This window comes from Ptychodera flava, chromosome 5 (assembly GCF_041260155.1).
Source record: "Ptychodera flava strain L36383 chromosome 5, AS_Pfla_20210202, whole genome shotgun sequence".
NCBI lineage: Eukaryota > Metazoa > Hemichordata > Enteropneusta > Ptychoderidae > Ptychodera > Ptychodera flava.
In genome coordinates this window covers 6,388,209-6,411,888 of record NC_091932.1, presented here as the reverse complement: position 1 = coordinate 6,411,888, position 23,680 = coordinate 6,388,209, and the positions used below count along the sequence as shown (strand labels likewise).

Sequence of the window (23,680 nt, the reverse complement as noted above, 5' to 3'; positions counted from 1 at the left end):
CCCTGTAGAGATTTTATCTCGAAGCGTCCCTCACGTGGCCAAGGCGTGTGAAGGTCATCGTATACGAGAAGCAGATAAGCGATGATGTGATAGTTTAATTAATTATTGGTTAAGATTTCAATGAGAACAATCGAGAATGGGATATTCCATGGTGTGATCTTATTTAATCTTAAGAAACAATCAAAGACTGGAGGGAAAATTACTACGTGATAACTTTTGTAATTATGTAAGTCTTGAGATTGTAGAGAACTTAGACTAGAGGACTTGAGACCAGATCTTGACGGTGAAGGACACGGTCGCCATCTTGTAATAAAGTACAAGGTTGTGTTATAATCTACATCTTGGTGTGTCAGCTTCAGTTGCCGAAAGCATTACGATCCAGACTGGTACCTCAACTCGTTATTCCCCTAACTACGAGCGCGACTGAAGTTACAGCTGTTACAGTATGGTTAATGGACACCGGTGTGGTACCATGTGTTTCTACTGTGCAAACGAGACGACCTTTGTTCGATCTCATTTGTAGAGTTTCAGTCAATTCTGCAAAAATTATAAGCGGGTACTCGTTAGAGGCGTATTATTTCTAATTATTGACACAGGCTATGGTATGATCCGGCATATAACCAACTACGTTCCCTAGGTTCGTTAACTGTTTACATTTTATCTACGGAATGGATTTTTAGAAGACTGACGGTGAAAGTTTCTTGCAGGATGTTGACACCATGATAGTTAGGAGAAAACTGATCAATTTTTCAGCAAAGATTTGGAGGCCTTACGCACGCAGAGTCTTCGTACTTTTAGCGGTGCTTTTACTGTGTAAAATCCTTCGAGTTTCGGAGAGACCCGCATCGTTGTCAGACGAACTGCGCAGCAGACCTAATGGCTTAGATGACAAGAACGAGCGGGATTCTGAGAAGCATGGAAAGCTGAAGAGGTATGGCACAAAATTTGCGGCTAAAAAGTTAGAGGTGAATAATGTTGGTGGTTTGAAGAATTTGGACAAGGGTTTTAACCCCGTTGCAGACAAACGTTTTGTGCCAGATATACAGTACTTGAAGCCTTTTGATGACATTCGTGAGAAAAGGCGATCGAGATTTCATCGGCGAGAAGAGAAAAAGTATCTTTTTCCGATTTTTCTCGGAAACCAGGGACCAAATAATCAACTACAAAGTTTCAAGATGTCGGCCGTCATATCAGCGTACCGAAACAGAGCTTTGGTGTTAACTCCATTCTTTAACCACTTTACGGTGGATACCGAAGATTTACGACTCAGCAACGAGACAGTGGATATCGATGCTGTCAGGAAACTGCTACCGGTCGCAACAATTGAAGAATTCTCGGAAGCGTGTGGTGGCCGAGTCGATGTTCTTTTTCACGGCGTAAATATGACCAACAACATGGCCTGGGAAGACTATTACTCCACTTTAACATACGTGAATGATATGCTGAGAATTTTCACGAAAGTGACAGGAATAAGCCTTCCAGATATGCAGAAGGAACCGGGAAGACTTGTTCATCTTCCGGACGATATTCCCGATGGTTATACACCATTTAGGAAAGTTGCAAGCATGCCAGGACTGTTTCAATCAAAGAGGAAATGCGTCGGTTTGGCTTATCCTTACGGTTTGCTTGGTAGGTTTTATTACTACGACTATGTATCAGTCTTCGCGAAGACGGTACTCAGGCCGAAATATATACGAGATCTTGCCGAGCAAATTATTCAAGAAACTCTGAAGAACTTTCGTTATCTGGGAATTCATTGGCGGTACAACGATGAATGGAGAAAAAATTGGTGAGTAAAACCTATAAAATACATTGTCTTCAAATTTCAGAGTTTGACTTGACTGTCGGTATATTCATTTTTTCCCGCCTTTTCACGCAAACGTATTTTACTATCGTTTTACTGGCGTTTTGTTCGTCGTACACACAGGTGCCTCATGAAGTGCGAGCGCTGCAGGAAAGCTTGTTCTGGACTTAATGCAACCGGAAGTGACGTACTCGTAAATGTTATTGACAAACTCATGACAAGGAATTCACTGCGGGGTGTATATATCGCAACGCCACTCCCACCCGAGGTAACGTAAACTTTAATGAAATCGAAGTACTCTTACATTTATACAAAGGTTTCAATTAATTGTGAAAAGACGTTACACTCTTCATTAATTCAAATCGGACTCCTTAGAGTCACTCCAAAAATACAAAATTAAACACTGAGACAAATTTGGTGTTGTTTTAAAGAGAAAATTGATACCATTTAAAGTGTGGATAGACATTTGACACAATTATACATTTTATCCAAATTAAATCTGTGAGGAAAGAAAGTGTAATGTCGCTCACAAGCTACCTGATTATGTTTTTCGCAGTCGCTAAGAAGACAATCGCCCTCAACGGCATAGGTAATGTAATCGATTTCTCTTTCCAGGATCCATTCTTACTTGACCTGCGCAGACAACTTCCAACCATATTAACTTCAACAGATATTTTAATGAGTGGTATTAAAGATGTTGGAGTCTTAAAGAACGATAACTATAAGATTTCTATGCTGGAGCAGGAATTATGCAAACGTAAGATGTCTTTGTACTGTTTTGTAGTATTTGCATATTGGCCAATGTTTATGGATTAATGTTGTTCACAGAAGGACCGAATGTTTGACGTGATACTTATTGGAATTAGCTTTCACTCTTCTATTTTTGCACTCACAGACATACTACAGTGACTATAACCATCAAGACGCCGTCGTCATCATCATCGTCATCATCATCATCATCAACAACAACAACAACAACAACAACAACAACAACAACGACAACAACGACACAACAACAACAAAATAACCTCTAGAACAACATCGATTGTATATCGACTACCCATTCTCATTATTGTCATTGTGGTTATCATCTTTGAGTTTATCTAAGCATAGTTGTTTTTGAAATATCATCATCGTCGTCGTAGTCTTCTTCACTAGACTGAAGCAACAGTGATTGTGAGAAATGATATCACGAACGAAACCTTATCAGTAATACCATGACATTTTTTTCACAACCATTTTCTTTAACTGGTGGACTTCATTGTGACAGTTTATGACGCAGTACAGATTCGCCTGGGTTTAACTGGCTAATATACGATTTCTGAATTATTTCAGGGTCAACGTTTTTCCTTGGCAGTTCACTATCGTCGTGGACAGACATAGTATTAGAAGATAGAGAACGCAAAGACACTGCCTTGATTCCAAACATTTTTGAAGATGATTAAAAAATAAAAAAAACCCACATAACATGTTTAAAAATAATGTAAATTTTATTCAGATTGAAGTCAAATAAAAATATCTCACATTATTTGTTAGTGCTGCTGTGACGTCACTTGTCATGGATACTGTCCGCTTGGGCTTGGGTTTATTTACCAGTAATATTTCAGCTCGGAAAATGGAAATTGAACCGATTGCACTGTATGAAACCAAGTAAAAGGCTCTACAACAGTTTGGTGATAGGATTAACGTCAAAATAGAATTCTATCGGCCAATGAAGCATGATTTTAAAAAGGCTTCAGTAGATGGTGTCAGAGCCGAGTTCTTATCTCCACGCTGAGTTACAGCGCCCTCTAATGTTCACTTCTGGAGAAATACGTCTGGTACATACTTGACATCACGGTGGTTTCTATCCTCGTCTACCATTGATGACCATGATGACATCCTACTGCCTAGAAACACTGTAGATCCTGAAAGAAAAAATGACATAACTTTAAGAATTGTTAAATTAATGTTAAAAGAATCATCAACAATCAACTTTATTATGAATTTGCACTTCGACAAATCTTGCGTCCTATTTTACACTCCGATTAGTTTTACTGAACTTTGCTTGGCATGTTAAACATGTATATATATATATATATATATATATATATATATATATATATATATATATATATATATATATATATATATATATATATATATATATATATATATATATATATATATATATATATATATATATATATATATATATATATATATATATAATATGTAACCCATTTCAGCTACAACATGTCACCCATTTGCAAGGATACAACAAGTAATACATAACTATTTACCAAGTTACAGCAGGAAATCCATTCACTGAGATGCAACATGAATGTACTCACGTGTGCACAGCTCCTGTTCCAAAAGCGATAGTTTGTAGTTGTCTTGTTTGAGAGCCCTGACCTCTGACCTCGATAAATCGAATAAGTCTTCTCGTGTGTACAAGTTTGGTAATTTTCTTATAAGCTCGGCCACAAGCTTGTCCTGAAAGGAATATGAAATAGTCTGGTCAATGATATGTTGCTGTAATTGTCACAAATATTATCATGGTTATTGAAGAATTTATTTTGCCACCACCATTACAACTATTCGTTATCAACAAGTAGAAACGAAACGTAGGAAAAGTTATTATGTTACTTTACGAAAAGAAATTCTGTGAAGATTACACATCAAAGGAGTATTTTGTGGTAAGGGACCGAATGGCTAAAAGTTGTCTTCAAAAGTGCCATCACTTATTCATTCATTCATTCATTCATTCATTGATTCATTCATTCATTCATTCATTCATTCATTCATTCATTCATTCATTCATTCATTCATTCATTCATTCATTGATTCATTGATTCATTGATTCATTGATTCATTCATTCATTCATTCATTCATTCATTTATTCATTCATTCATTCATTCATTCATTCATTCATTCATTCATTCATTCATTCATTCATTCATTCATTCATTCATTTATATATTTGAATTTTAACGACTTTAAAATATGAGTGTGATAGTTCATATCCGACGGACAGATCCCATTCTTTAATAACATATAACAAACATCTAACAAAATATTGCCAAGTGCAAACATGCCTTTATTCTGTTTAATGCAAAGCATACTCAAGCCTGGAGCTGCCTCTGAACATGGTGCAAGATTGTTATATTAAAGATCAGAAAAATTTCGGTCTACGTTCACACTGTATTTGATTCTGCCGCCTCTCAGTCTCTATACCTCACTCTAGTAAGCCAGGGCAGACACAATTTGCGCCTCATCGTAAATTTGTGTCGACTTTGAACCCACCTCTCAGACAAAAAATATGGTTGACCGAGGGACCGATTGATCGTTCACATTGGTTTTGTTTTTCTTTAAGAAAACAGCGGTCCTCAATCTCTGGTTCTCTCATTAGTTCTTGTCAACATTGCGTATTTACATCATAGTCTTTTAATATTTTCTGTTTGTTGTTTTATCACGTGGGTTAATTTACATGTAGATAAGGTTGATTAACTACCTTTTCATTTATTAAAACCAGATCCAACTCAGAGGCTAGTTAGACTGTAGTGTTAACATGATGTATGAATACTTACATTTACATCCAAAGGCGTGGCTAGATAAACTACTTCCAGGTTGTATACATCCATGATATTTTGTACAGCGTCGACGATAGTGTCTGCTTCAGTTGTGTTCAGTTTTCTACATTTCTTTACTTCTTTCGGTGTGTTGCGGAAACACCTAAAATGAATGGCAAAGTTTTCACTTTCGACCATTGACAGTATTGCCGTTGAAAAACAACAAACACAAACTGAAAGTTCAAAAGATTATAGTAAGCTTATGACTTTGCAGTGTGCCAAAATTGTTGTTAATTTTTGTCAGTGGTACACACTGTTTGTCTGTGTCTGCTAAGTCTGAAATGATTTTAAGTAACACTTGTTGAACAGAAAATGTCGCCCAAGGCAATTTTACATTCGCGACGCTGAACGCCGTTGGTAACATAAATGCGACTCATAAAATTGTTGACAGTGGAATACATCGTGTATAACCAGAAGATACACATTTACTTTCATAGGAAAGATAAATTTAACTCATTAATTTCATTCACATGACAATTGGTATATCATACATGTAGATCGAATTGTATGTCGATACCAGACGGAATCCGAATGACATATAACAAAGGTTTACATTACATTGAGATACATGGTAATGAGAGTAGTGGTCTTTAATAAGGGCACAAATGTCTCTCTACTAATTGTTCCACGTCATCTGTATTCAACTTATCCACATGTAAATACCGCTATGTAATTATTGATCGACACGTTCAATATAAATTTTTCTCGCCTTAAATTTTTTTGGAAAATGATTCATGATTCATTGATATGCATTTTCAAACTCAGGCGATAAGTCTTTTGCGATTTCTCAACTGTTTTGGTCACAGAACAACCTGTCTTTTTGATGTTTATGTTTATGAAAACATCCCACAACGCCCACACCACTTTCTATTGAAAACTAAATTTATTATCGCATGATCAGGGGCTAAAAGCAACAGGTGGTTGTTTTCATCGGCCATTTACGTAAAATAAATCCCTTCCGACAGCAACTATTTCCATATATGGTTGTGTAAACTTTGGTCTATGAACTTTGAACCTAACTTACCATTGCCTTTTCCACTCTTCGTTGTATCTCCAATGGAAACCTAAATATCTCCGCCTATCGAGTAAATTTCTTATCACTCGACCAGCCATTCGTCGTATTTCAGGTGAGCGTGTTACGTAGCCGGACAAGACAGGCACGTAGTCATGGTAATAAAACCGTCCAAGCATTCCGTAGGGATAGACAAACCCGACACATTTTATTTCAGATTTGAAAACTTCCGTTGAATCAATAACTTTCCTCAATGGATTGTAACCATCCGGAATATCGTCTGGTAAATTTATCACCTTGTCAGGTTCGCGAAGCATGTTGGGAACCTTTAAGTTGGTCAGACGAGCCCAGTCCTTCATCTTGTCGTTTGCATACTTCACGGTTCGTCGATAGTCTGTGTCCGACACACCATTACTCCAATTTGCACCGTTGAAAACGGCGTCAATCCTTCCATCACAGTCCCTGTAAAATTCTTCCATGCCAGCCGTCGGCAAAAGCTTGCTAAACAACCTCACATCTAGGGTCTCGTTGAAATTTCTGATGACAAAATAATTGTTGTCTGTATGGTGCTCAAAAAATGGAGCCCTCACAATCGTCCTATCTCTGTATGAAGCTATGACAGCAGATAATTTTAGACTCTGTAATTGATTGTTAGGTCCTTGGTTTCCAAGTAAAATCGGCACAAGATACTTAGTCCTTTTCTCTTCAAAGGATTCTTTCAAGTCTGTATGTGAAGAAGTCCTCTGTTCCTGCTTAGAGAAATATTCAACAGGGTTTTCTTCAATCGATGATGTGTACAATACGCCCTTGGTTCGTCGTAGCTCGCGCAAGAGCAGCTTCTTCATTTCGTCGCTGTTCCATATTTCAGACATGGCGTAGTACCAAGCAATGTTGCACAGAAAGGTGTAAACTAACAGCAAACAGCAGACACTGAGATACACTTTCTTTTTCCGGTGAAAGACAGCATAGACGGACATCCTCTAACGCTGATATTGTAAGTAGAAAGGCAACGTTGTAATACAGTATGTCGGGGAAAATATGCTTATTGTACAAAACATCCTACATCTCGGATTATCGCCAGCTGTTACAGCCCGACAGGATGCTTACATCCGGACATACGCAATATTTGCCTTGTTTCGCACACAGAGAACACGACGACATTTGCATATGCGCGACAAAATTATAATAAACAACAGCAAACTTGAAAATTTTTATATTTATGTAAAAGGTGAATTGATATTGTCGTTGACAATGTCATACACAATCTATGTATATACGTGTGCTTGTAAAGACACTATTTTTCATCGCATATGCGTGAATCTGGATAACAATAAGAGCACTTATGTTATTCATATAAATATGCAATCATTTTCCACCTTTATTTGCGGTAACCATGACGTACTTTTATTGTCAGATGCACCCTTTGCGTCTGAATTGACGTTGTCATGCACAGTAACGATCAAAATCTGTACAAGCCAACTGACGTCCCTGCTAGTTAGAAGTCATGGACTGTCCACGTGGAATGATCGTGATCGAAGGATTCCCTGATCGCATATACAGCCTTTCATGTTCTTTGAGGTTGCACAAATTTCTGAAAATACTACCACGTATTTTGTACTGTGAGAAGAACGAAATTTCTGTAACTTAATCGTAGAGAGCAATAGGTGTACATGTGTTGGACTCATTATTCGATGACGTTTTGATCAATGTTCGGTTGTTATGATATGAAAATTATTCAAAAACAGGAGCGCGCATCGCTTCATTAGCCTACAGTAAAAGAACTCATTGTCAGAAAACATCGTTTTTGCTTTTGCGACTTTGGGGGAAAATAAACGATTACTGTGGCATTTAGCAGGGGAGCATACCAGTCATTTCTGGTTGTGAAACAGCTGAAGAATTCCTATTTACCTCTTCAAAGTAATACTACCTTGTACCTTTAGGCTGATGAAGATCATTCGCATTGTCGTTTTTCACATCTTTAGATATATTTTATAGTAATAGTCTCATTTTCACATGTTGATAAGAAGTGGAAGTACTTTTATCAGATGGTACAGCTCTAAGCATTAGCGTCGCAAGCTGACGAAATAATTGGTGACATGGTTTTGGAAAATAACATTTATATTTAGATATCTAACATAATTATCTGTATTGATATCTGTATTAGGGAGGAAAGATTCGCTATGTGAAATACTTCTGTGTGGCGTCAATTAGGCTGTAGGTGTAGAAATACTGCAGCAAATTTGATGAAACTTGGTATTGATGTTGAACTTCCAGTGTTGTAATAGCATGCAAACACATAAGTACTATTAATTAATCACGAATATCAATTAACTGCTTATTTGCATATTTAAATGAATTTTATTTTATATTTGTGAATTTATCACTTTCTCATTGGACTAGATGTGGTTCTGTGTAGCATTAACTTCACGTTGAAATCATACATATTTCAACACATCGAAGCGTAAAGTGCGCAAGTTCAGTATGCATACATACATACATACATACATACATACATACATACATACATACATACATACATACATACATACATACATACATACATAGCCAAGCAGTATACATGGCACAGGAGCAATATCAACCTTTTCAAAAGAGATGTACGGAATATATTCTAAAGAAGTAGTACAACAGGTATCGCCTTCCATGACAACGAACACTAAAATTGCATTAGCTGAAATTTGAGACTTAGTAACATCAAATGAGCCGATAACAGGCCACAACGGACATGTTGACTTGACAACCATAAATCATTACTAAAACCATACACACACTTGATCAGGAAACGATAAACACACAAAACCGTAACACCTGCAAAGGTATTAGCGCCATTTGACACGTAAAGTCCACAGCGATTTCATTTTAAGCATGCATCTATGCAAACCATATCCTTATACTTGTAATTGAGTAGCTCCGCCAAGCTTTTGCGCAAGACATAGATCGGAATATTTAAGAAACATAAAACATTCCTCGATTTGCTTATTTCAGATTCACCTACGTGGGTTTTTCGGCAAAGATTGGACAAACTTTCACTTTGATGTAATTTTTTCTTTTGAAATCGTTGACTCGTAAACAAAAAATAAGCTGGTGCATTTTATGAGATGTGCATCAAACTTCACATGGACTTTGATTACATCCATACAAGTATGTTGGTATTCACGTTCTCGGAAACAAATCGTTAAAAAGTGTAATCTCACAACATACACAGCCTTACTTATTTTGACAATCAAACAATGATCTCAAGAAGTCTATAAAGAAACTAAATTTTGCATTCTAATCGGCACGGCTGGTTGTGTATTGTGACATGAATTGCAGTAAAAGCTCTTCATCTAAAAGGGTTGTTATGTCCTGTCCGTCCAACGACCAGCAAAGTAACATGTCATCTCGTTCAGTAACCAAGGCAAAATGCCCTGGACGCCCTCTCATATAAGTTATATTAACCAGACAAGAGCATGTTGTACAGTATTGAAGTTTCGTTCTCTGTTGTTGTTGTTGTTTTTTTTTTTTTTTTTTTTTTGTTTTTTTTTTGTTTTTTTTTTTTAACGTTTTTATTGGAGTTATCAAAAATTTTCAAATACATGTCTCATTAAATCTGAGAAAAAAAAGACATTACAGAAATCAATAAAGTAGTGATCATACATCATTATTGTGTATGTCTGTTGTGCTAGGGTCTTGGTGGATATTAGTACTGTAAATTCTCCATTTTTTATTATGGGCTCTGTTGTTTGGTACTCTTGACTTTTATAATTATACAAATTGAGCAAACATCGATACTTCCAACTTAAAGCCCAACTAGCTGTATCTTTGAGCAAGCTAAAATAAGTTTGTGAGAATGTACGAATTTAGGTGTGTGTATGCACTCATCATTAACTACACGTTGTGACTGTATATGCAACTTTGAACAAAATAAAGATTACACATTAAGTATTTGCTCAAACGTTAAATCAAAGCCCCATGCGGATAAGAAAAAAACCGTCGCTAGTGTGCACTGAAATCTTCACATAAACTTCACACAGTAGTCCAACGTAATGCATAGGGGTGAATGTTTTCAACTGTGACATTGTATGTTATGTTTCCTTTGTAATATTACCAATCAAAATGACGGTTAAAATTTGAATTTACTTGTCAAATGTTTCACAAAGGAATGGTTTCCTAATGCAGTAAAAGCCCATATCCTTTCAGAGGGTAGAATTCAGAGAAAACCAGGAGAGAATAGGAAGATATTTTGAAGTCAGCAAATTTCAAGAGTTACAGCTTGTGGGGTCTGAAAGACAGAACAAGTCCAATCGTTTCTTTGTCACAATGCCATATCATCATGGTACCACACGTAGGTACCTCACCTTTCACAAAGGTACATGGAGGGGGTGGATCTCAAACAGTGCTGATCAGCGGACGAGGATGGGTCTTAGACTCTGCCTTTGATCGGTGAACGAGGATGGGTCTCAGACTGTGTCTTCGATCGGTGAACGAGAACAGGACAGTGACCTGTCAAGCACAAACCAGTGAACTAAGATGAACCACACCGTGAGCACATCACTGTAAATGTTGTAACGGCTTTGATTTAATTAAAATAATGAACAATAAATGCACTTGACTTTACATTGCAATGATATCAAAGCTTAAAGGGACAAAATAACATGGTAAAAAGTGTAAAGTGAGAATTATCACTTTCATGTAGGAGTTGATTTCATTTCACTTACACATGGGGATATACTGAATAACAGAAACTGCTACCAAAAGACGGGTCCTATTTTAAAGCACTCGTAATCGTGAAGGCAAAAAATTAGCACACTCAATCTGAATTTGTTCCAAGTCAGAAATAGTTTGCACCTGCTATGAACTTTGCATACATGCTATCAAGGTAATAAGATTGTTAATTTACAACGAATAACAGCATTGTCATCCTTGTATACTCCATGGTCGTCCGCCAGTCAAAGAATCTATCGGTCCATAATAGACACGCGATTGTCACCATACGCGGTTTTTGCCTTTTAAAAATTAATCCCTTTTTGATTTGAAGGAAAGGGCTGCAGTCGTCAGAATTCACCTGATGTGGAATTTCCGGTATTGTCAATATTTTTTAACAAAATTATTCAAACCGGGCAGTTTCTAACAGTAACGCTATACGTGTGCAAGTATACTACGGATAACGCTGTCGATTGACAAAACGGCAATATTTATCAGCTGCAGTTGGTATCTTTGACACTAGTGCATGATTCTTGAACAGGTTTAAATTTCAAAAACTCTAAAACGTGCCCAGAAGCAACAGACATCCGATGGATAGCATGGAATGCGCAATCAGTTAAATTCATTGACAAACTCAGCAAACTGTAACTTATTACTTGTAACAATTACATGGAAATTTGGGAACGATAGCTTCATAATCTTTATGATGTACTTATATTGAGTGAAATAGAATTATCGGATTTGATAGCTGCAAATGTATCGCTTAGTAACCCTAACATAAGCGATCTCTTCATCACGTGGTTTTGAATATATCTGGCATGTAGAGACGATTCTTGTAGTTTCTGTCTTCGGCGACTATATCTGTCCATGCTGACATACGACTGCCTATAAAAAGCGCCGATTCTGCAGTGAAAATGAAAAGCAAATTAAGTCGTTTACAAAATAGGGATCCATCTACCAATGCCATCCATACACAAAGCTATATCCATGCAATCTTTCGTCATCCCATTCAAGCCACATCATCCATCAACGTTCATCCACTCATTCATTCAAACTTAAAACATATCATAATGGTTCTACTATAAAATACAGAATACTGAAATGTCGACAATAAAAGTATATGAAGGTAGAAATATCTTACACTAACAGATAACGAATAAAAAAGTCAACGATAGATATTCATGATTGTATATCAGATCGTGTGTGACCGAACACAAACGCATGTCTTGAGAGAATAGTTGACAAAATTTGAACAGAGTAGTACTGCAAAGTGACACGGAATGGAGAACGGGCTGATATGAATTCGGAAATTCGAGACAGATGAAGGATCGAAATACAGCTGTCCCTCAACAGTGTAAGACCAAGGTCAAAGATCATGATCACAAAGTTACAATACAGATTACTCACTTGCGCATATCTCCTGTTCAAGTAATGATAGACGGAAATTATCATCAAGATCAAAGTCAAGTCCCAGTATCGATATTCCAAGAAGATCATAACGATTGTAAACATTTGGAACTTCTTTCTTCAGTTCAATGATAAATTTGTCCTGTAAAGAAGGTTTTCGACAGAATAAGACGATATTTATCACCTTATTTGGAATTTTCTCTCTTCTACTACAGTATATTCATACACGCTTTCGGGATATTTTTTAAGGATAGCTTATCGATTTGATAACGAGTATCAAAGTTGTGCGCTGTTTTCAACCTTCAAAGACATCAGTAAGACGGGAAAGGCTGAATTTAAAATGATCAAAACTATACTAGATGAAATCTTCCTCAAAAAAATATATGCTATAATGTAATGTGAAAGATAATATACTTCAGAACGAGGCTATGCTGTATTTACAATAGTCGATCACCTGCGTTTGTAAATATCAGGAACTAAATACCTGTGCGGCTGGCGGACTGGACAGATAGGCTGATGATATGGAATTTTCTTTCATAATGCTAACAATGCGTGCCACCATTGACTTTTCATCCGACATAAGAAGGACATTGCAGTTCTCTTTCACCTTTTGATCTTGCACTCCAGTTTTACACCTGTAATACACGGTACAAATTTATCAAGTATTTAAAACACTGGATTTCTCCCCGGGGGGTTGTTCTCACCTAACATCCAAGTAGGGGCAATTAGATTGTGCAAAAATGAATCTCTAGATTGGATTCGGACAAAAAATAAGCAATGTTCCCAATCTTGTCTTTTTAAATTGAAGCTTGATGGCGCCATTTTCAACAGCTGTTTCATACACAATATGACAATATGAATGTAATCATAAAAGGATGCCGTCGCCATGTGCGAAATTCAAACATGGTGATTAATATTTTCGATTTTGATTTCTCGAGGAAAAGTGAACGTTTCTTTTTATACGTTTATGTATATAACACAACTCGTATAGTTAACAGTTTCATCGAGCAATTTATGCCGATCGCTCAGTTTTTGTAACATGTCGGCCGAGTGTTAGCCATAGAATTAATATTAATAACTGTACAAATTTGCCACATGTCAAACACTCCGGCTGTCAGGCAGTAATATTGTTCCAACGTACCTGTCGTTTAACATCCTTCAATGCTTTCCTGTTCCGATCCTAACATGATACATGAAATCTTATGAACGAATGGTTAATTCGACAAGCGAATGAAGGAAGTAGCATATATAGCAGTGGAAACTCAGCAAAAAAGAAAACAATAGAAAAAAGAGACATAGAGTAAGCCTTGACTCAATTCGTTTCTTACCATGTGACTTTCCAAGCATCATCAAATCGCCAATGGATCCCTAGAAAATTTCTGGAATTTATCACTTCCCATATGAAGGAATCTGCCATCTGCCTAATTTCTGGAGGGCGTCTGAGGTACTGTGCAAAGACAGGTACATAATCATAATAGTAAAAGCGTACCATCAGTCCATATGGGTAAACAACGCCAGCACAGTTAGAGTCTGACTCAAATAAACCCTTTGTTTTAAAAGTCTTTAACGAGTGTTGTCCATCTGGAAGATTTCCAGGTAACTCTGTTAAAATTCCAGGCTCTTTTTGGAAGTCTCCAACCTCAATCCCAGTCAGATTTTTGCTCAATCTAACTTTAGTGTTTACAGATTTCAAATAGCCGTTGTATTGTTCAGATGTCAATGCGTTGGACATGTTGATTCCGCTGAAGAGAACTTCAAATTTTCCATTGCACTGTTTTTTAAACTCTTCCATTGGAACTGTTGGGAGCAATTCTCTCAAATGTTCCAGATCGACCACTTCGTTGATGTTGCGCACGCGCAGCGAGTGTTTCTGCTCGTCGAAAAATGGCGCTAAAACTAAAGTCCTGTTCGTATACATGGCTAAAACAACTGACATTTTGAATCCGATGAGCTGATTGTTTAATCCTTGGTTGCCAAGGAGAATAGGGAAAATATATGTGTTACTGGCTTTCATCCCTTTCGGAGGTTCATTGTTTACCATATTTAAAGGGGCGAACATATCAATAGGAATATTTTCAGACGGGTTCGACGAATCACCGGCTGACCGCCCATGCAAATGAGTTCCCTTATCATCCGAAAACATCATCGGTACGGACGGCAACACTTTCGAAAGACACAAATATGTTAGAGCAGTCCACATGAAGAGTCCGCCAAACAGGAAGCAAAACCAGTTTCGTCGAATTCTCGGCAGTTGAACAACAGATCTCGGGGCGCCAAGCACCATTCTTCGTGACATCCAGTTTGGTCGTCGATTCGATCTCATCGTCACTAAATGGTTTGGTACAAAACCTACAAATATTTCAAGAGGAAGCATTGTCGTATAATTTTAATTTCCTCATCGTCGCGACTCTTCGTACATAATAATTAATATTCTTCCGTGTAAACTATTTTGATAATGAAAATGCAATACGTCAATCTCCATTCGAAGCGTGTACAATAATCAGCATGGATTTGACGTGGCTATCGTATAATTATTAATACCAGGTACAAAAGCCGGTACGGTACACCAATATCGTCTCAAACAAATTAAAAGCGATTTTAGTTTGAACCGGATTGTAGCCGACCCTGATACGTGCGTTAAATTCTGTTGGCATTTCACTTGTGTTAGGTAAAATAAAATAAAGCTTTCGCTTACCTGAGTTATCAATCCAGTAGAATCATAAATACATGATACACTAATGATCGGTCTACACAGTCAGAGACAAATCTCAGCGTTCGCTGAATAGCGTTTTCATAGAAATGTTTATGGCGACGATATAGATAGAATCTTCGTTCGACTCATACTTAAGCAGCAAGGTCAGTATTTTTCGACAAATTTTAGGATATATAGGTTGTCATTGTACAAAGTGCTGACCTCTATAGCCATATGCATAAACCAATAGAGAACTGAAAAAAACCACCCTCACACACGTCATAATCCCAGGTCACAGCTGGCACATAGTTGTGTCTACAGTACAAAACAGAATCCACGTCGGGATCGATTCACACATGGTTTCATTACACATTGTGGAAAACATCAATGTCTCTCGACGTTAATTTACACATGTAGATTATGCAACAGCCGCGATGTCGTTGCTAAGCAAGGATTGTGTTAATTTGAATGAGTGTATGTTGCGTAATTACATCGCCGACAAACCTGTATTTAATTTTGTCGCTTTCTCCTCTTTTTGATATACATACATATACATATATACATACATACATATATATATATATATATATATATATATATATATATATATATATATATATATATATATATATATATATATATATATATATATATATATATATATATATATATATATATATGTTCGACTGTGGTTTTTCAGGTTGTCCTCAGTGTTGTCGGTGGCGTGGTTATGATAAATTCGTTTGTAGGATATTACACACGTACCAATCTTCTGGTTCAAATAGTTTATTATAACAGCACAACGTTTCGTCCTAAAAGTAGGACTTCCTCAGGTGCTACAGATCAAAAAGTTTCAACACGGAGTAAGTCACAGTGATATTTAACGTACAAAAGTTACATGTCGGAGAAAATACTAGGTGACAGTATGGTGAAAATACAGGAGTTGTTTCTTACCTATTTGAATGGCTCAGATGTTGAATGGCAATTGGGAGAATGTTTGAATGTGTATTTATAGTGTGGCTGGAGGGCGCTAGTGTTGGAATTTGAATAAAGACAATGGGAGTAGCTAGCTGTGAATATTTAGGCCGTCAGGTGTTAATGTCTTTAATTTGGAAATCCACAAGGATTCCAGCTTTTTTCGAAGCGGGTCGTCCATTTTATTGATTTTCACAATGCCAACTATTGAAACGTCTTGGATTGTGTGTTGATCTGAATTGAAATGGAGCGCTACTGGCATGTTTGAGTTACGACGGATGGTGGACAGATGGTTATTGAATCTTAATCGAAATTCTGTTTTGGTCTCTCCTACGTACTGTTTTTTGCATTTATTACAGGTTATAAGATATATTATGTTTTTAGACTTGCATGTGATGTTTTGTGTAATAGTGTGAACTGTATTATTTGAGTGGCTATGGAAACTGGTGGCATTTGTCGAGTGTTTACAGATGTTGCAGCCCCTGGTTGAGCCACATTTGTAGAAACCTGCTGGTGCATCGGACTGTTGTAGTTCACTGTGAACTAATAGATCTCGCAGGTTTCTACTACGGCGGTATGCTATGATCGGAGTTTCAGCGATGGCACTTTTACAACGTAACTGGGTGATTTTTGTAATATATTGAAGTGAGTTTGAACGATCTGTTTGATGTTTGGGTGCCGAGGGTTAAATGTAACTACAAAAGGAATACGTGTTTGGTGTGGTTTTATTTTGTATTGTAGGAGGGTGTTTCTCGGAATTGATTTTGGCCCGATTTATTTGGTCTATAACCAAGCTTTCTGGGTATCCCCGCTTGATTAATGATGTTGTCAATTCCTTTAAGCGGGTGTCCCTCCAGTCATGCCTGGAGCATATTCTACATATGCAGATGGCTAATCCATAAGGTATGCCTAGTTTTGTGTGCCTAGGGTGTGATGACGTAAATGCCAAATGTTGATTCGTGTCTGTTGGTTTTTTGTATAAATCTGTTTCGATGTTCCCCTCTTTATCCAAGTGTTGCGAGATATCAAGAAAAGGACGGAAGTTTGTGAGAGTGTCATGGTAAATTTTATGGTGGGGTGTATAGTGTTGATGAATTGATGGAATGCATTGACTATGGATTTATCATGTGCCCAGATGGAATTGATGTCATCTATGAATCTGGCCCAATCAAGTGGTGTTTGTGGCGCTTTTTGTAAGATCTGAAGTTCCAATTCGCCCATGAAATATTAGCATAGCAAGGGGCCATCTTTTGGCCCATCGCTGTGCCGAACACCTGTAGAAAGTGTGAGTTATTAAAAGTGAAATTGTTGTTGTGGAGAATGAGTTTGAGGAACCTGATTATTGTTTTTGTGGGTGGAACCTGTTCTGTGCGTTTGTCCAGTACTTTTTGGCATGCTGCAATACCCTCATCTATGGGAATGTTGGTGTAGAGCGAAGTGACGTCAAAGGTGGCGAGAATACTTCCTTTAGGTACTTGCCCAAGGTTTTGAATACGTTGAAGGAAGTGGGTTGTGTCTTTAATGTATGAGGGTGGAGTGGAAACTAATGGTTGTAGATAATGGTCAACATATTCAGAAATTTTTTGAGTGGGATGATTAATCGTAGAAACCATAGGCCTAAATGGGATGTCTGGTTTGTGTATTTTTGGCAGCATATAGAACTTTCCTGGATTTTGATTCGTACATATAAGATAATCCCTAGTATCTTTGCATATGTTGCCTTCTTTATATTCTTCCTCGATTGCTACTCTAATGATTTTGTTTATTCTATTAGTTGGGTCTGAACGGAGCTGCTTGTAATGCTTTGGATTATTGAGAATTTTCTCTGCTTCTGAGACGTAGTGGCTTTTATTCATAATAACAATTGATGACCCCTTGTCGGCCGGTTTGATGACGATATCGTTTCTTTTTCTCAGATTCGTTAAAGCTTGCCGTTCATGTGGTTTGAGGTTGTCTTTGCTATAATTGGTGCATTTGTGTTTTTTGATGTCTTCCGTGACTAGGGCGATGTAAGTCTCCAGAAAGGGGTCACGATTTATCTGTGGTGAAAAGCAACTTTTTTTGCGGAATGGGTTTTCATTAGTAAGTTGCGAGGTGTCATCATCATCATGGAAAAATTCCGCTAAACGAAGGCGCCTGTAAAAGGAGCTCGCATCTGTGTCGAGTTGAATTTTATTTACTTTCAATGGGGTGGGACAAAATGTGAGGCCCCTTTCTAGGAGACTTACCTCGGCTTCAGTGAGCGGAACATCTGATAAGTTGATGACAGTGGAGGAGTTCGTTTGTGAATTTTCTGAGTTCATTTGTGTGTTATCGGAGTTCATTTTTTCAGTCTTACTGTTTTCATTCGGTTTCTTTTCCGGTGGTTGGCTAAATAGCTGTTTATGAATGTGTTGACTGATTTGGTAGTCAGAAATGCGGGCGTTGATACCATCTCGATGGAGTTTATGTTGTTTAGTCTGGATGATCTGTCGTGTAATATCTTTCTCTCATTGTTCGAGTTCTTCGGAGATGACTGATAAAGAGTCAGGAGAACACTGTTCCTTCAATTTCAACAAGTTGGAGTTGACGATTTTCTGATGTTGGGTCGCAAGATACCTGCATTCTTTTATGAGGATGTTCTGTAGAGCGGTGGATGTTTTGTGTACAATATCATTCCATTTCTCGTGAAATCTTGCGGATGTTAGAGGTATATTAGGTTTCACGTTGATACGCAAGCCTTTAGGGGTAGTTTTTCTCACCTTGTAGACTCGTAAATACCTTACATGAGATCTGAACGATATCAGCCTCTGTGTTGATCTTTTAAGGTGATTCACTATTTGTGGTGCGTTGTTCATGTCAGAAGATGTACACTGGTTCCGAAAAGAGGATATTAAGGACTTCCGGTGATGAATATATGTTCGACTGTGGTTTTTCAGGTTGTCCCCAGTGTTGTCGGTGGCGTGGTTATGATAAATTCGTTTGTAGGATATTACACACGTACCAATCTTCTGGTTCAAATAGTTTATTATAACAGCACAACGTTTCGTCTTAAAAGTAGGACTTCCTCAGGTGCTACAGATCAAAAAGTTTCAACACGGAGTAAGTCACAGTGATATTTAACGTACAAAAGTTACATGTCGGAGAAAATACTAGGTGACAGTATGGTGAAAATACAGGAGTTGTTTCTTACCTATTTGAATGGCTCAGATGTTGAATGGCAATTGGGAGAATGTTTGAATGTGTATTTATAGTGTGGCTGGGAGGGCGCTAGTGTTGGAATTTGAATAAAGACAATGGGAGTAGCTAGCTGTGAATATTTAGGCCGTCAGGTGTTAATGTCTTTAATTTGGAAATCCACAAGGATTCCAGCTTTTTTCGAAGCGGGTCGTCCATTTTATTGATTTTCACAATGCCAACTATTGAAACGTCTTGGATTGTGTTTGATCTGAATTGAAATGGAGCGCTACTGGCATGTTTGAGTTACGACGGATGGTGGACAGATGGTTATTGAATCTTAATCGAAATTCTGTTTTGGTTCTCCTACGTACTGTTTTTTGCATTTATTACAGGTTATAAGATATATTATGTTTTTAGACTTGCATGTGATGTTTTGTGTAATAGTGTGAACTGTATTATTTGAGTGGCTATGGAAACTGGTGGCATTTGTCGAGTGTTTACAGATGTTGCAGCCCCTGGTTGAGCCACATTTGTAGAAACCTGCTGGTGCATCGGACTGTTGTAGTTCACTGTGAACTAATAGATCTCGCAGGTTTCTACTACGGCGGTGTGCTATGATTGGAGTTTAAGCGATGGCACTTTTACAACGGGGTGATTTTTGTAATATATTGAAGTGAGTTTGAACGATCTGTTTGATGTTTGGGTGCCGAGGGTTAAATGTAACTACAAAAGGAATACGTGTTTGGTGTGGTTTTATTTTGTATTGTAGGAGGGTGTTTCTCGGAATTGATTTTGGCCCGATTTATTTGGTCTATAACCAAGCTTTCTGGGTATCCCCGCTTGATTAATGATGTTGTCAATTCCTTTAAGCGGGTGTCCCTCCAGTCATGCCTGGAGCATATTCTACATATGCGGATGGCTAATCCATAAGGTATGCCTAGTTTTGTGTGCCTAGGGTGTGATGACGTAAATGCCAAATGTTGATTCGTGTCTGTTGGTTTTTTGTATAAATCTGTTTCGATGTTCCCCTCTTTATCCAAGTGTTGCGAGATATCAAGAAAAGGAACGGAAGTTTGTGAGAGTGTCATGGTAAATTTTATGGTGGGGTGTATAGTGTTGATGAATTGATGGAATGCATTGACTATGGATTTATCATGTGCCCAGATGGAGTTGATGTCATCTATGAATCTGGCCCAATCAAGTGGTGTTTGTGGCGCTTTTTGTAAGATCTGAAGTTCCAATTCGCCCATGAAAATATTAGCATAGCAAGGGGCCATCTTTTGGCCCATCGCTGTGCCGAACACCTGTAGAAAGTGTGAGTTATTAAAAGTGAAATTGTTGTTGTGGAGAATGAGTTTGAGGAACCTGATTATTGTTTTTGTGGGTGGAACCTGTTCTGTGCGTTTGTCCAGTATTTTGGCATGCTGCAATACCCTCATCTATGGGAATGTTGGTGTAGAGCGAAGTGACGTCAAAGGTGGCGAGAATACTTCCTTTAGGTACTTGCCCAAGGTTTTGAATACGTTGAAGGAAGTGGGTTGTGTCTTTAATGTATGAGGGTGGAGTGGAAACTAATGGTTGTAGATAATGGTCAACATATTCAGAAATTTTTTGAGTGGGATGATTAATCGTAGAAACTATAGGCCTAAATGGGATGTCTGGTTTGTGTATTTTTGGCAGCATATAGAACTTTCCTGGATTTGGATTCGTACATATAAGTAATCCCTAGTATCTTTGCATATGTTGCCTTCTTTATATTCTTCCTCGATTGCTACTCTAATGATTTTGTTTATTCTATTAGTTGGGTCTGAACGGAGCTGCTTGTAATGCTTTGGATTATTGAGAATTTTCTCTGCTTCTGAGACGTAGTGGCTTTTATTCATAATAACAATTGATGACCCCTTGTCGGCCGGTTTGATGACGATATCGTTTCTTTTTCTCAGATTCGTTAAAGCTTGCCGTTCATATGGTTTGAGGTTGTCTTTGCTATAATTGGTGCATTTGTGTTTTTTGATGTCTTCCGTGACTAGGGCGATGTAAATCTCCAGAAAGGGGTCACGATATATATATGTATGTATATTAATCACCACACTTGGTCAGGAACTTGTAAACATCACGAGGCCGACGGCCTCGTGATGTTTACAAGTTCCTGACCATAAGTGTGGTGATTACAACTGTAACTGCACTCCTACTCGTGCAATTAACTATACATACATATATATATATATATATATATATATATATATATATATATATATATATATATATATATATATATATATATATATATATATATATATATATATAAGCACGCTGACACTGTTTATTTCGGCTAGACTTAGATGTATTTCTTGCATTCGTCGTTTCGCTCTATAGGTAGAGGTACATCTATAGACTCTGAGAGTAATAAAATGATAAAATGTACAGATTTCAATATACTTTGTAGATTTGTAAATTACAACTTGACAGTGGAATTTGTTCAATTTAGCGTACACAGAAATTAGATGAATGTTTTTGAAAGCTTCAAAATGTACATCTTTGGTGTAAAAGACTTTGAAAATGACATTGCTTGTGTAGACGACTTTGAAAGAGTAAGAAGTAGATTTGACTAAAAAAACTTGTACATTGCAATCTGGGTTCTAAAGGAATGTCTCAAATAAAGATGAGAACGTACCTGATAAGTTATGGAACTAACCTTGGTGGATACCGGGTGATGGAAAACGGTATGAGTGAGGGCGAAGGAAAACCCAAACTTACACATTTTGGCAGGATGTATAGAGGGCGCTTTACAGGTAATCGCAAAGTCATGTACCCCAGGAATAGGACATAGGCAAAGTGCATAAATACCTCCTGATGGTCCCACTAACTCCAAGACAGCTGTTTAACATAAAAGTACAATCAGAAGGGCATGAGAGAGAGAGAGAGAGAGAGAGAGAGAGAGAGAGAGAGAGAGAGAGAGAGAGAGAGAGAGAGAGAGAGAGTTTGTAAACCGTGATGGAGCAAGAAAAAACTTTGGCTAAGGCCAAGAAAAATAAAAAGTTTGTTTCTCATCCTAGACATACTGCAAAAATGACGCGGTTTCCTCTTTTCTTCTCAATTTTTTATTCTTCAACCAACAAGAACGCGCAAAAAACATGAAAACAGCGTAGAAATGCACGCAGAGATAAATGCACAGCAGTGCATTTAGTATTTTTGTATGCACTGTAGCAACATTTCTGCGGTTTGACTTTTAGTGCAGCAATATGTGTTCAGTTCTGATTGGAATGTTATTAGTGTCAGTTATTTTGTTTACGGTCCTGTTTTATACAGCACTGTGTTATGCACTATCGTCGCGTATTTTTGCGGGCTTTTTTATTTCCTCAGGAGCTGAAAAAAAGGTTGACGCGGCGGGTCTGAATTGACGCGTACGAGGATAAACAAACTTTTTATTTATCTCGGCCTAACGAGAATGGACATAGAGGCAGATGCCGTACCGTAAGGTGGCGTCATTATTTACCGCGCTGAGGGCCCTAAAATTAACAGTAGGGGTACTCAAGGATGACGAACAAACGAAAGGGGGGGGGGGGAGGGAGGGGCATAACGTAAAATTCACCAGTGACAAGTGTAAGTCTAAATGTAATAAAATGGCGATTTTAATGCCAAATTTTCAAATGTTTCTGCATCAGAGGGGTCTAAGTTCCCCCCATGTTCACGGATTTACGCCGTCTGCGACCATACGAACATATCGGTATCTACGCAGTGATATACATACTGCATCTGGCTTCAAGATTATTCCTGTATTATTGTACAGTAATGTAGTTGGGATGTAACAGTGGATTAACATAAAAAAAACAGTCTTGGTATATAAACACACAGGAATCAGTTTCTGATCATGTAATTTTGGGAAAAAATGCAAGATTCTGAAATAAGCTTAACATCTGCAGTCATAGTTCTTGAGTGACACACATACACACACATACACACACTTATATCAAAGGGAAGTTTTTGTCCATTTGGGTCTGTTTGGCTCCGTCAGACTTTCAAAGACAGAGAGAGAGAGAGAAAGAGAGCCATAAAACTTCCCCAAATATTTTAATCTTCAAACCAAGGATTTTGAAAATAAATTTACAGATTTTATTTCAGAAAGCATCAACATTTAAACAATAATTCTTTAGTCTTCATAAAAAGCTTTTAAAATATTGATTCATTGACAATTACAAAGAAAAAACCTACACAATGACATCAATTCTTTTTGTCTCATTAGACATTAAACATATCATATATACACTATCCCTTTTTGACATGACCTGGACTATGTACTCAGCTAAAAAATTGGAAA

At 37.5% G+C, this 23,680-nt stretch overlaps 4 protein-coding genes across 4 annotated transcripts; 1 reads left to right on the top strand and 3 right to left on the bottom strand.

Annotated features, from left to right (window-relative positions):
* Window positions 1-238: 238 nt before the first annotated feature.
* LOC139132850 (uncharacterized) lies at window positions 239-3,330 on the top strand. Its single transcript, XM_070699168.1, has 4 exons — window positions 239-1,789; window positions 1,928-2,072; window positions 2,420-2,561; window positions 3,140-3,330. The coding sequence occupies exons 1-4, from the start codon at window positions 720-722 to the stop codon at window positions 3,247-3,249; spliced, it is 1,467 nt and encodes a 488-aa protein (XP_070555269.1). The 5' UTR covers window positions 239-719; the 3' UTR covers window positions 3,250-3,330.
* LOC139132851 (uncharacterized) lies at window positions 3,274-7,498 on the bottom strand. Its single transcript, XM_070699169.1, has 4 exons — window positions 6,441-7,498; window positions 5,375-5,519; window positions 4,138-4,279; window positions 3,274-3,711 (listed from the first exon to the last, which is right to left on the bottom strand). Exons 1-4 carry the CDS (start codon window positions 7,403-7,405, stop codon window positions 3,602-3,604), a joined length of 1,362 nt encoding a protein of 453 aa, XP_070555270.1. The 5' UTR covers window positions 7,406-7,498; the 3' UTR covers window positions 3,274-3,601.
* Window positions 7,499-11,540: 4,042 nt separating this feature from the next.
* On the bottom strand, window positions 11,541-15,476 carry LOC139132849 (uncharacterized). Its single transcript, XM_070699167.1, has 5 exons — window positions 15,232-15,476; window positions 13,865-14,885; window positions 13,021-13,171; window positions 12,537-12,678; window positions 11,541-12,032 (listed from the first exon to the last, which is right to left on the bottom strand). The coding sequence occupies exons 2-5, from the start codon at window positions 14,857-14,859 to the stop codon at window positions 11,923-11,925; spliced, it is 1,398 nt and encodes a 465-aa protein (XP_070555268.1). The 5' UTR covers window positions 14,860-14,885; window positions 15,232-15,476; the 3' UTR covers window positions 11,541-11,922.
* A 522-nt stretch (window positions 15,477-15,998) lies between these two features.
* On the bottom strand, window positions 15,999-19,619 carry LOC139132848 (uncharacterized). Its single transcript, XM_070699166.1, has 2 exons — window positions 19,376-19,619; window positions 15,999-19,257 (listed from the first exon to the last, which is right to left on the bottom strand). Exon 2 carries the CDS (start codon window positions 18,525-18,527, stop codon window positions 17,355-17,357), a length of 1,173 nt encoding a protein of 390 aa, XP_070555267.1. The 5' UTR covers window positions 18,528-19,257; window positions 19,376-19,619; the 3' UTR covers window positions 15,999-17,354.
* Window positions 19,620-23,680: the final 4,061 nt, after the last annotated feature.